At 38.7% G+C, this 15,137-nt stretch overlaps 1 protein-coding gene across 2 annotated transcripts in view; it reads left to right on the top strand.

Annotated features, from left to right (window-relative positions):
* The first annotated feature begins 3,425 nt into the window (after window positions 1-3,425).
* The window catches only part of LOC126106890 (histone acetyltransferase Tip60-like), an 81,220-nt gene continuing 69,508 nt past the window's right edge, over window positions 3,426-15,137 (top strand). For both annotated transcript variants that reach the window (XM_049913301.1, XM_049913300.1), the window contains exons 1-3: window positions 3,426-3,661; window positions 4,094-4,148; window positions 4,237-4,305. In XM_049913301.1, the coding sequence (XP_049769258.1) occupies window positions 3,614-3,661; window positions 4,094-4,148; window positions 4,237-4,305 (172 nt within the window). In that variant the 5' untranslated portion in view covers window positions 3,426-3,613. The remainder of the gene's footprint in view (window positions 3,662-4,093; window positions 4,149-4,236; window positions 4,306-15,137) is intronic.

Below are 15,137 nucleotides of genomic sequence, written 5' to 3'. Positions count from 1 at the left end.
AACATTGACCTTTGAGTTTGTTGGAATTGCAGAAACGTCAGCCCCACTGTCAATTAAAAATTGCAGTACCTTCTTTTTGTCAGTAACAAATAGGCAAATTTTGCGGCAATTGCCGTGGGAGCAATACTTGGCGCTACTTCAGCTGCTGTGTCGCGTTTTCCTGTTCGGACCACAGCTATGGCGTCGTGCGTTTTTCAGATTTGCAGTGCTGTCCAAAGCGAAAGTGGTAGTAACTAGGGATGCCACCTGTCCCGATATATAGCGGCCGTCAAGACTCGTCCCGACAAGACCCAGTTTTGACCCGATTTTGCAAAATACTTTTACAAGCTTGTCTCATAGTATTGAAATAATGCCATCTGTTAGCGCAACATGTAAATGCAGCCTCAGTTTATTTCCGTCAACAAGCATATGCTAACAAGGTCGTCTGGCAGATGGGATTGCATGTTGCGTATCCTGTATCGACGATGAAACCCCATTCCCAGATCTAGCGCCATCGCTCGAGAAAACACCTGACTTCTCCAGTAGTACGGGACTGGAATTATTTAAAGGCAGATGTGAGGCATCACATTTCTACGAAGACGGAAGAACCATACAAACAGATTCGCGGTAGCATCGACATCAAAGACTATTTCTACATTCAAGATTGAAGAAGATACCCCGGAAGAATGCTGCAGAACTAACAACAGCTTATAACGTTGTCAAGCATAATCAATCGTTCAATTCTCTTGACAGTACCGCAAAACTGAATGCCGCAACGTATCCTGATTCCAGAAGTCGCCGCAAGGCGATTTACAGCCAGGACCTGAAATAATAGGGCTTATACGTTGATATCAATCATTAGGCTCTTCTGTCTCTCAAAAAACCAAAATTTCTGTCGTTAATGCCCGCAGCTGAGAAAATTCTTAAGCTTTGGATTCCATTAAAACAATTTTTTGTCTTCGAAGACAGGCCACATAAACTAATTTTACATTTTTCAGTAGTCCGACCAGTGACACTTACTTCATGTTTCTGCAGTCAAACTTGGCTCTGTGTGTAAAAAATATAAGAACCGTGGAGAAGAATAGATATCTTGTGTGTATCTCTGAGGCCCAAGAGCGGCGTAGCATGCTGCTGCTGGCCTGCCTGTACCCAGGTTTGAAAATAACAATAAAGAAAATAAAAAGAAGAATAGAGTCTCGATAACTAAAATAAGAAATATATTAATCTTCACTCAAAGACGTCAGAATGAAAGGAAAACTGCCAGTTTTTATTGAGATGCAAGACCAAGATGAATGTGGGTAAATTAAAGAAAGAGAACCCTAATCAAGAAATAATTAATTTCATTTCGAAATCTGAGGAAGAGACAATGGCTTTCTATATCACGCATTTGATTACTTTGAGAAATGGACTATTCCTTCTAATAAATATAAAATATTTGATTGGAAGATGCTATCTGAAACCTCAGATTGGGTGATGATTGAAAACATTATTATATACCTGGCTAAAAATGGTGTGAAGATTTCTGCCGACAACTTTTTCAGGATTGTATATATAGGAAAAGCTTTTCAAGATTCACAAGACTGGAATTCTATACACTCCGTGAAAGACAGGTAGCTTTACTTCCTTAAGAAAATTGAAAATCCCGAATTCAAATGCCAACTGCCAAAATTATGCGAGTATTTCTTTTCTATTCCCGCGCACAACGCCACTATGGAAAGGATGATTTCGCCCAGTGGACAAATGACAGAATTCGGCTGCCAGGGACTGTGCCAGTTTAGCTACAAGCTGCCTTGCATGTAGTTTTATAAAAACGTAAAAGGGAAAAAAGATTTGTTTAAAAGGTGAAATCTTACGAAAAATATGGTTTACCAACGATTTCTGCCGCAACAAGCACCATATAATTGTGTTCTAGATTAAAAAGTGATTATGTTAAATAAATTTTTTACTTCATTTCTACACCCCCATCTCTCAGTGTCCCGACGAGGTCCCACGTACGTATGGCAATTCTAGATAACAGTTCTTGCCCTTGAGATTGTATTTATTTCGCGATTTACTGCGGCTATTATTACGTAGGAGATCGAGGCTTCCTTAGTGAGACCTGCTTCGATAACCAATTGACTGTGCAGCTATTTGTCTCTCTAGCCTGTCATTATGTCACTTATTGTTATCAGACCATCCTGTTGGTTACAAGAATCACTATACATGGCAGAGAATTCGTTACAGGGATTCATTCCTACTGGTCTACCAGCAATTATAGCCACTTTGTCAAGTCCGTCTTCACTAACAATTAAAATATTGCTTATATAGTTCGGAAGGTTTTCTAGCCAGAGTGTCTCAAGGACCTTTGGCAACACTATTCCTTGCATTTTAGGTAATAACTGGCTAGGCTTTTGGTATTCCAAATCAATTCTCTTGACTGATCTCTTAACACGCGTAACTTCCATTTCTTTGAATATATTCAGTAGACGTTCTCAGTCAACACATATTTATTCACTTCCGTGCAGCAAATAATGTCCCGAATATTCTCTATGCATTTTAGTCCTAATTTGCCACTTGATTTTAAATATAGTCTCTTCTGTAACAATTTTGCAAGTGCTGAAATGCGCCTGAACTTGATAGAATCAAATTTGGGATCTTCCACTCAAAAAAGGCGGAATTTTCGTGCTAACCTTATTGGCTACCAATCAATCCTCAGGGATGCTCCTGCTTGTCGCCGTATCTTCTTATTGTCACTGCAAGTATAACTGCAGTAGCGTGATATATTTACTGAGGCTAAAAAATATTGCTTAACAATATTTATTTGACAGTCTCCTGTATACAACGTTAATTATACAATGTCATTTGCTTTTGAGATGTCCCGTATTTTCACGTGGAAAAAATGGTAGGCTCATACTTACGAGATGTTGACTCTTACTATGGCATTTTTCCTATACGTACATCAACAGACTATTTCGTTTACGTTTTATTGCCTAAGTCTACTACATTTTTGTGTTTCTTTCTGCTGTCTTTTTCGAAATTATCTAGCGTTAAACGATGCGAGAGACTTACTTACTCGAAAGGCAACAATCACAGACAAAATCTGAACAGTTGTTCAACAGATCAAAGAAACGAGACAAAGGGCAGAAGTAATTTAAAATCCAAGCATATGACGATTGAGCTTCCACTTCAAATGGCTAAATATGACCGCCAAGGAACTGTACGTACGCCGCGAAATTCAAATCGAGTAATATAGACCATTAATACAAAAAACATAGTAAGCTTGGAACAGCTGTAATAAAGGGACTTGATCGTTGAGGATAGTATACGTATACCGAAACGAAGGGTAATACAAGTCGAGTTAACTGCGATATCAAATAAATAGTGCAATACATTGAGCTATCGAACCTTCGATGGTTCCTCTGGGGGCCACCGATAGCGCTCGCATCGTTCTGAGCCGGTGCGTAACATCATTTCGAAGTGCGGTGTGTGTTGGCGTTGAAGCAGACGTGTTTTAACTCGGGATGCGTGATTTTAGGAACGAGAAAGATCTTTCTCCTTTTTCTAGTTTACGTCTAGCGAACTAATTCGTTGAGATGACATTATTTTTCTGTATGGAAGCAATGTCGCACATTTGATTTATGACAGACTCATCGTGATGGAAGGGGGAGGTAACGCAGAAAGGGCATGTGGATGTGATACGCAGGTATATTTGAAAGACACCAAGAATGAGAAACGACCAATTTTAAATTTTTTATGAGAGTAGCATTGTCTTGTTTTCACAAGACCATAAAATATAACCGAATTTGTAACTTATTGTACAAGCCCTTATTCGGGTATCCTTACTTTCCTCTGAGAATAGAAGGATAAATAATGGGTTTCATGTTATTTAAGATCGGGTCTGATGATCGTTTTTCTATCTGGACGTAAATAATCTGAGTAAGCTTCAGTATCAGATTTCTACTGGTAATCGTTTACAGATGGCGTAATATTTTGTAGAAATTACGACGCTGATACTGTGCTGCCTTTTAATTCTGCGCTTACACTTTTTGTGTTTCGTATATAATGTGCTATTGCAATGCATAGACTTTGGCAACTACTGTGAAGTATTTGTGAAAGATTCTACTCTATTTTCTAGATCCCAGTGAGTGAAGGCTGTCGGTTGCGCATTCGTATGGACACTGATGAATGGGGTAAGTATTTTATTTGCAGACGCTTGGCGTCATAATATCCATGCACTGAAGTCACCCACTTCACTCATAACATATTCTGTTGTTTCAGCTCTGGGAGAGGTCTTGCAAATTCGCGAGATTTCCGGCACAAGGAGCTATTTCATTCGCTATTTGGGAAGTAAGTATTTTGGCAAGTCATTCATGCACTTTGCAATTGTGGTTATGTCGCTGAGAGACTGTTGTTATGCCATTGCAGAGGCAGGGCAACAAATGTGAAATTAACTGTAGGCTAGTATCCGTTTATATCCAGCTTCAGAACTTTTGAAAACATTTTTCTTAGTGCTTCATTGCTCAGCTATCCTACCATGTCTGTCAGTCTTGCATTGTTTACATAAATAGTTTTCTACTGGTAATAGCTCATGATAATTGTCTAATTATTATAATTCCTTGTGCGCCATTTTCAGCTTATTGAACATAGATCCGCAAAAATACTGAAGTGTTCCAAAATTGCATCAGTATGGATTAAAAAAAAGTGTTATTTAAGAGTCAGGTGATTTGCTAATTAATTTATATGTTGTGATTTTCTCCAATCTATGTTTTATTAGTAGTAAGGTATCTTAGCACATTGCTCTGAATTTGTGTAGTTAGTTATGCCATTAAGAAAGGTTAGTTAAACTTCTCTCGTGTACAAGTCGTAACACGGTGATGAAGCTTACATAATGTACCAGTTATATCCAGTTCACCCCATTCCCAAATAGTTCATGGAAAGAAATATTGTGGCTTTCTCAGCACATCTCCATAATATGACATCTGTCTCTATGCTCTGCTAACCACTGTGAAGTGCATGACAGAGGGTGTGTCCCATTGTACCAATTACTAGGGATTTTTCCCATTCCATTCACGTATGAAGCAAAGGAGAATGATGGTTTGAATGCCTCTGTGCATGCAGTAATTATTCTAATTTATCCTCATGATCCCTATGTGATAGATACATAGGAGGCTGTTGTATGTACCCAGAGTCATCTTTTAAAGCCAGTTCTTGAAACTTGTAACAGATTGTCTCTGGACAGTTCACTATGTCTGTCTTAAAGAGGTTTCCAGTTCAGTTCCTTCATCTTCATCTACATCCATACTCCGGAAACCACCTGACGGTGTGTGGCGGAGGGTCAACATCTGTGACACTCTCCCACATATCAGACAAACCTGTGACCATTTGTTCTGCTTTTTCTCTGTCTACATTAAACGTCCCCTGTTAATCCTATTTGGCATGGGTCGCACACGTTTGATCAGTATCCTAGAACTGATAGCATGAGTAATTTGTAAGCAGTTTCCTTTCTAGACTGCTTACACTTCCTCAGTATTCTAATAATAAACTGAAGTCTATCATGTGCTTTACCTATGACAGCCTATGTGGTCATTTCATTTCATAGCCCTACAAAGTTCCATACCCATCTATTTGTAGGGCTGGCAGTTTCAACTGTGACTCATTGATGTTATAGTTAATAGGATACTACATTTTTCCTTTCGTGAAGTGCACAATTTTACATTTCTGAACACTGAAGGCAAGTTGCCAATCTATGCACCACTTTGAAATTTTATCAAGATTCAGACAGTACTTCATTACAGATACATATATCATTCTGCAAAAAGTCTGAGATTATTATTAACATTGTCTGTAGGGTCATTAATATACAACATGAACAGTGAGGGTCACAACACACTTCGCTGGGCACACCTGTAGCTGCTAGTATATCTGCCAATGGCTCTCCATCCAAGATAGCATTCTACATCCACCGCAATACAGTCACAAATTTCACTTGCAGGAGATGTGGGGAACTCTGAGATGTGATACAACAGAATGAAAGAAATTAACAATGAAATGTTAGCAATTTAAAAGATTAGAAAAAGTGCTCCCAGTTTCTAAAGCTTGGGTTTGTCGTCTTGTGTGGGGCTAAATCTGCTGCCACTTGGTCATTATAAAATACCCCCCTCCCCCCCCCCCCCCACATTAATTTGATTATACAAATATCTTAATAGTCCTTTTCCTGAAAGTTTACTTGGAAAAACTATAGAATTTTGAGACAAAACTGCTGGCTAAAGTTCTTGGTACTGTTATTAAGGCAAGTATTAAAGAACCATCAGGCATCCATACTTTTGCAGCTATCAATTACTTCGTTTGAGAGATCTTTGTCTCAACTTATCCTCTCTAGAGGAGGGACCCTCTCATTCTGGAACCTAACAAGGAGACCACAAGGTGTCTGGATTTTTGAATTTTTATATATTTGTGGTAGATGAAGTTCAGGACTCAAATATCAATCGATTGGCTGCAACTCTCAGAAATTCTGAAGAAAATAGAATTTGAAGTTTTCTTACCATTCTTTAATACACTAATGTAAGGTTGATCGTCTGATAAGAGGTGTGGCTCAGTCATAATGCTTGCCTGCCACTTTGGAGGCCTGGGTTTCATTCAGATTTTTAAACAAAGACGCATATTCTATGGTATGTCCATGATTATGTGTTAATTAGCATTTTTATATTTAAATGATGTGGGTATATGATCTGAACAGAGGGAAAAAAAGAAAAAATGGCCGAAATGAGACTTTGACCAGTGATTACCAGTCTTTGAGTGCTACAATTTTTTGTTTATGCTTCATGGAAATGATTGTAGAGCTAGTACCTCTGTTTAAAAATTTAAATCTGCTAAGTATTGAGCCCAAGCCCACAACATGGCAGGCAAGCACTGTACCACAGAGCCACCCACATTGCTCATAGAAAGTCAGTTTTATGTTAGTGTCTTAAACAGGGTTGTAAAACTTCAACATCGATTTTTGCAAGTTGTTTCAAACTGCTTTTGGTGACTGGAATTTGAGTTCTGAACTTCATATTCTAAAAATATAAAAATTACAAAAAATCTGATTGCTGTGTGACCTCCTTTTGAATGTTCAGCCTTCTTTTGCCCTTCCCTGACATCAGTCTTTCCTCTCAGAGTAAGAAACTTGTAGTCTAAAAAGTTAGCTCTCTTGTACTTTGTGTATTGGTACTAGGCTTTTCGCTGGCCAGCAATTCTGCCTCATAATTTTATACTTTTCCTGAGAGTTTCAAATATTAATATGTGTTGACTCCACAGTACAGACAAAGGGTTCAAAAAGTTGCCATTTTGACTTAGTAGCCTACCAGATTTCCAGTAACTGGCACTGCTGAGAATGAGTCTTTAGACTGATAGTAAAACACAGCTGGGCTTATGTACTGCTCTTAGTTTGGCAACAAGTAAATTTGTGTAGCCATTGGGATAAGTCTTTGACATAACAATAAGAGGTGAGAAGAGAGACAATGTATTTGTATAACCCAAATTGAAACCATTGGCTTATTTTCTGTGTTTTCTTTTTTTTAGTGAGTTTTGAGAAAAATATTATGTTGTTATGGCAGCAAGTGCTTTAAAGTGGACTGGTTTAAGTGATTTTGGTCTGCACGGTGAGGTCATCGGTCAGTGTGTCTCTCATGGATTAATTGCAGGGACACAAAGATGTATCAAATTTGGTGGCAAAATGATTACACAATTGATCTGTGGGAACACACTAAGTGGATCAGTGTTTTTTAATTAAATAATTTGAGTAGGTAGGTGGATAATGTTTATTAATAATAGTTTACATATTTGATGTATTCATAAACATGTATCGACCTACCTTCCCCCAAGACTTAATTAAGAAACTTTGATCCACATAGTCAGTGTGCTCATGCAGATCAGCTGTGTAGCAACTCAGAGCAAAAAAAATATTTCACTGCTTTTTGGTATATCTGATGGGTTGTGATGCTGTCCTTGGTTTGCGGATACTACAGGTAGTACAATTTAAATAGCTGCCAGTCAAACCACAGTGTTTCACCCTTTCTTCTGAATGTATTACTTCGAAATGTTGTCTGCCTGTTGTTGTATCATTGGCTGTGTAACATAGTGGCAGATCTTGTTTTTCCATAATTCTGTACGAGAAGTGCTGATAACATTCCTGCATAAACTACGTAAGTATGCCACTGGTCCTATTCTAGACCTTTACCTACAACTGACAAGAGCAGAACAGAAATAAAATGGTGGAAATTGAATAATTGATTTGAATAGATAACTAAAAACACATAATTTTTAGAAAGGGGGTGTGGAGTTGTGGCAGTCACAGATAATTAGGTAAGATAGGTGCAGATGACAAAAGACCATTTTCAGGAAGTTTCTCTTCCTGATGTAGGTAGTGAAAGCTGGCAAAAATTAAAGACCTTCCTGCTTTTCTATATGAATCACATTCCACAGGGGGTCTAGTTATGCAAGGAAGCAAGGGAGGTATATTTTATTTTGATGCAGTACCGTGTGTGAATGTTTGTGTTATAGTGCTCATGTTAATTATATCCTATTGTCATTGTCTTCAGACTGGTTTTATGCAGCTCTCCATGCTAGTATGGTCCTTTAATGTCTGCGTAACTGCTGCAACCTACATTTATCTGAACTTGCTTACTTTAGTCAAGCCTTAAAGTCTTTCCACATTTTACCCCCCCCCCCCCCCCCCAACACACACACACATATTCTGCATTTACCAAACTGACAATTTCTTGATGCTTCAGGGTGTGTCCTATCGGCCAGTAGTTAAGTTGTGGCATAAATCTTTGTCTTCCATTTGATTCATTACCTCGGCATTTATTACTCAGTCCCTCCATCTAATCACCAGTATTTTTCTATAGCACAACATTTCTAAAGTTTCTCTTGTGTGAATTTCCTAGTGTCAACTTTTTGGTTCAGTACAATGATACACTCTAGACAAATTGGAAAATACTTCATGACACTTAAATGTATATTTCATGTTAACAGATGGTCATCATCAGCTCTTTTGCTGCCCAGATAGCAAAACCCATCAACTACTTTCAACATCTCACTCCCTTATCTAAATACCTCAGTGTCACCTAATTTAATTACACTACATTCCATTACACTTCTTTTACTTCTGTTGTTCATCTTGTAATATCCTTTCAAGATGCTATCAACTCCATTGAACTATTCTTCCACATCCTTTGCTGTGTCTGAGAGACTTACAATGTCATCGGCAAACCTCAGTTTTTATTTATTTTCTCTGAACTTGAATTCCCTTTCCAGATTTCTACGTGATTTCCTTGACAGCTTTTTCAATGTACAGATTGAATAAATAACAAATATCAAGAATGGGTTTATCACCCTTCTTATGGCTTCCCTTTTGTGTTCATATACACTAATGCATAAACATTTGAGTTTATGAAGATACTCTCCAGTGTAGTTGAACCCAGCTACTTAACAGATACCTCTACTCATATTATGGAGGAGGCAATGAGTTGCATACAGGAACAATGAAAAAGTGCTAAAATATTGAACCCATCCCTTTGCAGTAGTTGTTCATGGTCCTAGCATTATATTCATGTTTTGCTCTATTTTTCGAGACAAGAGAAATAGTTGTAATGGCAAAAGGACATCCAAGAAGATACACACTGTGAAGCAGTTTGCAAATATGAAGTATTTTGTGGAAAAGGCCTCTGTTGGAAGTTGTGAAATTAACACTAGATATTCGATACAACATACTTCCATATTGTGAAAGTACATTATCCCTGTGAGCTGAATTTAGACAGAGACTCCTGTAACTCATCACTGAATGAAAATGTGCGGAATTATGGAAGTTTCTTCATCCTTAAATTGCCCAAAGCTGTAGTTCTGCTTACTATAATTATAGCAGAACAAGGCACTTCATTCTAATAGGCCGGTTTTCTAATTAAGGTTGCACAAGAGAAAAAAATCAGAATATATTTACTTTTATTTTATTGTGTTTATCTTAAATAGTTCTATAAGTACTTAATTTTATCCACTGGCTCCTGTCAGAATTTAGTGATCCATTTTCCTTGATCATCTGGTGTTTCCAGATCTTTCATTTGCTACTGTTTTAGTAAGATATCTGACACTAGCATTTTATTTCCTTTCCTTGTCATCTTCAAAAAGCGCGCGCGCGCGCACACACGCGCACGAATGCAGGAGGGAGGTATGGCAGGAATGTGGGCTACTCATGTAATACCTGATTGTAGTGGCCGGTGGGTAGCAGCATCCACTGAAGGGGGCATGAATTGGGAAGAGGTGACGGTATAGACGATAAGGAAACAGCTGGATGGAGGCATGAGGGCTGTGGGTTACCTGAAATTGCGGCCAGGAGGATTACGGGAGTGGAAGATGAGTGGTAAAAATAACTCGCGCCTGTAGTTAGAAAGCTATTGGTAGAAGGAAGGATCTAGATGGCCCAGGTTGTGAAGCACCCTTTGAAATGGAGAATGTTGTGCCCATTTGCATGTTGTGCCCTTGGGTTGGCAACTTTGTTCTGGGCCACAGTTTGGTGATGGCCATTCATTTTGGTTGACTGCTGGTTGGTTGTCATGATATTGTATTGTGCTGTAGGTAGAGAGATGGTGAATAAAATGCTTTTGGCTGTCAAGAGAGCAATTCACAAAGCCTTTAATGAGTGCCATAGCAGAATATTGTCAAATAATCTTTCACGAAACCCAAATAAATTCTGGTCGTATGTAACAACTGTTAGACACTGAAGATAGTGTCCAGTCACTTGTTAGTGATAGAGGAAGCAAAAACTGAAATGCTTTATTCCATTTTCAGATGCTTCTTTACAAAATAAAACTCGGGAGAAATGCACCAATGTAATCCTCGTACCCCTGAAAAGGCGAGTGAAATAAGTGTTAGTGTCAATGATGTTGAGAAACAACTGAAATCATTTAAATTGAATGAAGCCCCAGGGCCCATTGTAGTCTCTATCAGTGCTGAGTAAGCCCATCTTCTATGTATGATTTATTATAGATACCTGAAATAAAGAAACTATGTCCAGTAGTTGCAAAAAAGCAGAGATCACACCCATCTACGAGATAGGAAGCAGAAGTGATCCACAAAGCTCTTATCCAATGTCCTTGACAGTGATTTGTTGTAATATTTTAGAACATATTCTAAGCTCAAATCTCGGAACAGAATGAACTTTCTCATGCCAACCACCAAGGATTCTGCAAACATAGATAATGTGAAACCTAGCTCGCATTTCTCACATGACATACTGAAAACTTTGGATCAAGGCAGTCAGGTAGATGCAGTATTTCTTGATTTCTGAAAAACATTTGACTGAGTACCATGTAAATGTTTATTGCATATGTATGATCATATGGGGTATCAAGTGAAATTTGTGATTGGATTGAGGGTTTTTTTGGGAGGGAGGATGCAGCACGTTACTTTGGATGCAGAGTTGTCATCAGATGTAGAAGTAAGTTCAGGTGTGCCCAAGGGAAATGGGTTGAGACTCTTGCTGTTCATGACCTTGTGGACAATATTAATAGTAACCCAAAACATTTTGCAAGTGATTCAGTCATCTGTAGTGATGTACTGTCTGAAAGATATACATAAATTTTCAATCTGAATTTGATAACATTTCAGAGTGGTACAAAAATTGGCAATTTGTTTAAAACTGTGCACTTCACAAAATGGAAAAAAATGTATCCTATGACTATAATATCAGAGTGTGACAGATGGAATTGTCCAACTCCCATAAATACCTGGGTGTAACACTTTGTAGAAATATGCAATGGAATGATCACCTAGGCTGAGTCATGGGTAAAGTGAGTGATAGAATACTAGGAAAGTGCAATCAGTCTGTAAAGTAGATTGCTTGCAAATCACTCGTGTGACCCTTTCAGGAATAATGTTACTTAAAATCCGTCTTGATTGCAATTTTTTTTTTTTTTTTTTTTTTTAATTATTCATATGACCGGTTTCGGTTCATTCAGAACCATCTTCAGATCTGATATTTCAGTTACAGGAGTAACCCGTCCAAATCAGCAACTTTCACATGCTACGTCACATGCTTTCACATGTGACGTAGCATGTGAAAGTTGCCGATTTGGACGGGTTACTCCTGTAACTGAAATATCAGATCTGAAGATGGTTCTGAATGAACCGAAACCGGTCATATGAATAATAAAAAAAAATTTGCAATCAAGACGGATTTTAAGTAACATTATAAAATCACTGATTGCGGATATCCCGTAAGACATTATGTCTGTTTTTGCAAACCTTTCAGGAATATTGCTGAAGTATGCGGGATCTATACCAAATTGAACGGAGATATTGAATGTATACAGAGAGGATCAGCATGTAGGGTCACAAGTTTCTTTGACCCACGTGAGAGTGTTGTGATGCTGAAGAACCTGAACTGGCGGACCCTTGGAGACAGGACATAAACTGTCCTGAGAGAACCTACTTACAAAGTTTCAAGAACTAGCTTTAAATAATGAATCTAGGAATATATTACAATCTTCTGCTTGTAACTCGCATATGAATCATGAAGACAGGATTAAATTAATTAAAGCACACACAGAGGCATTTAAACAATCATTCTTTCAGCATTCAATAGATTAGGTTAGATTAGTACTTGTTCCATAGATCATGAATACGACACTTCATAATGATGTGGAACGTGTCAGGTTAATAAAAGGTGTCTAGACAAGATATTAACTTACACAAAATATTACATGACCCTTAATATTTTTAATATATTTTTTTGTGGGTTTGGGGAAATTACCCACTTACTATATCCAAAAATTCATCTAATGGGTAGGAGGAGTTGCCATTAAGAAATTCTTTTAATTTCCTTTTAAATGCTATATGGCTATCTGTCAGACTTTTGATGCTGTTGGGTAAATGACCAAAGACTTTTGTGGCAATATAATTTACCCCCTTCTGAGCCAAAGTTAAATTTAACCTTGAGTAGTGATCATATTTTCTGCTAGTGTTGTAGCCATGTTCGCTGCTATTACTTTTGAATTTGTTTGGATTGTTAATAACAAATTTCATAAGTGAATATATATCTCTAGCTCTTTAAATAAGTGTCTGGAGGATGATCTTGGATGATGTCAATGGAATGGAAAGAAAACATCATAACTAGTACAGTGGGATGTCCCTTCTGCCATTCAGTTCAGAGATCTGCAGAGTGTAGATGTAGATAAAAAGCTGTGCAGTAATTGAAACAGAATTGGTACAGGACATCAGGTTATGGCTGCTTTCACAGATATTACTCCCTCTGATGGGGCAGGATAAACCTGTGGCAGGACTGGAATAGTGTGTGCTGTGTGGGTGGATTGGACAGGTCTTGTCCATTGTCTTCCACAGGGATTTGATCCTTGTGGCAAGGTGTTTTGAATGCAACCTGGGCTGTCTGGATCCTTCCCTCCACCACCAGCTTTTGTGAACTATGCAGATGGGAGTTGTCATTGCAACACATTCTTCACTACCTTAACCCTCCTGCTCTCAATCACCATTAATCCACTGTCTTCATGCCCTCCGCCAGCAGTTTCCCCTTCCTTCGTTCTGTCACCCTCTCCCAAATCTACATCTCCATGCCACCTTCATGGTCTGCTACACCCCACCGACTGCGATACCTGTGCATTACATGCCTATAGCATGTCCATGTACCCCCCCCCCCCCCCTTCCTGCATTCCTAGTCAGAAAAGCCACTGTCTCCCTCTAAGCTGCTAGCCACCCAGTCCCAACTCACCTTCCTGCCTCTCATCCCCCTACCCCCCCCCCCCCTTACACACACACACACACACACACACACACACACACACACACACACACACTAGTCTGTTGCTGAAATGCGATCCCTGCATTCTGTGTCCAGCTGGCACAATATTGTGCTTATGTGTGCACACCTGTCATTGACTCAACACTTCGGCTATTCTGTAAGTTGTTGCCTTTATTGCTAAATTATTTATCTTGTATCCAAACTTTCCTATTATATTCATAATTTTTAGATTCATACTTGACGGTTTTGTATGTGACACAGTTAAAAACCATAACTGAATCAAAATGTTACAAATTTTAATTAGTTCTACTTCATTGCTTACTAAAAATACATACTAATGTATAAAAATGCTTCTATGTGTGACGGAGGACTGTTGTCTATCCACCACAGAGTAAAAAGCAGAAACTGAACACTAATAAATCTGAAAACATGACAAATCCATTTCCAGTCATTCCACTGTAAAGAAATGTCCTTTGATACTTAGTTCTCTCCTCTCCCCAATGGAATCTCCTGAATCAGAGGCAGTTAACTTGCATGTAATTTCATGTGCATTGCTTGTAACTATTACTAACAATCAGGCTTCAGAGAGTTTGAAAGAATAGCTGACCACGCACTTGATATGTATTTACTGTACCACTCAATGTGGCATGCACTCAACAAGTCGCTGAAAGTCCCCTGCAGAAATATTGAGCCATGCTGCCTTTATAGCTGTCCAACTATGAAAGTGGGTGCAGGATTTTGTGCATAAACAGACTTTATTATGTCCCGTAAATATTCAGTGGGATTACTGTTGGGAGATCTGGGGTGCCAAATCATTCGCTTGAATTATCCAGAATGTTCTTCAAAAGAATCACGAACGGTTGTGGCCTGGTGGCATGGCGCATGGTCATCCATAAAAATCCCACCATTGTTTAGGAACACGAAGTGCATGAATGGCTGCAAATGGTGTCAAAGTAGCTGAACATAAACATTTCCAGTCAGTAATTGCTTGAGGACCCAGTCCATTCCATTATGGAGCTATCAATAGCTTGCACTGTGCCTTGTTGACAACTTGCATCCATGGCTTTGTAGAGTCAGCACCAAACTCAAACCCTACCATCGTCTCTTACCAACTGAAGTCAGAACTTGTCTGATAAGGCCCCAGTTTTCCAGTCTAGGGTCCATCCGATATCGTCAGGAACCCTGGAGAGGTGCTGCAGGTGATGATGTGCTGTTGGCAAAGGCACTAATGTCGGTCATCTGCTGCCATAGCCTGTTAAGGCCAGATTTTGCCTAACTAATATGTTTGTCATATGTCCCACATTGATTTCTGTGGTTATTTCATGCAGTGTTGCTTGTTTGTTAGCACTGACAACTCTATGCAAACGCCACTACCCTCTGTTGTTAAGTG

This window comes from Schistocerca cancellata, chromosome 10 (assembly GCF_023864275.1).
Source record: "Schistocerca cancellata isolate TAMUIC-IGC-003103 chromosome 10, iqSchCanc2.1, whole genome shotgun sequence".
NCBI lineage: Eukaryota > Metazoa > Arthropoda > Insecta > Orthoptera > Acrididae > Schistocerca > Schistocerca cancellata.
The sequence above is the reverse complement of the archived record's forward strand: the minus strand, read 5'-3'. Positions and strand labels throughout refer to the sequence as shown.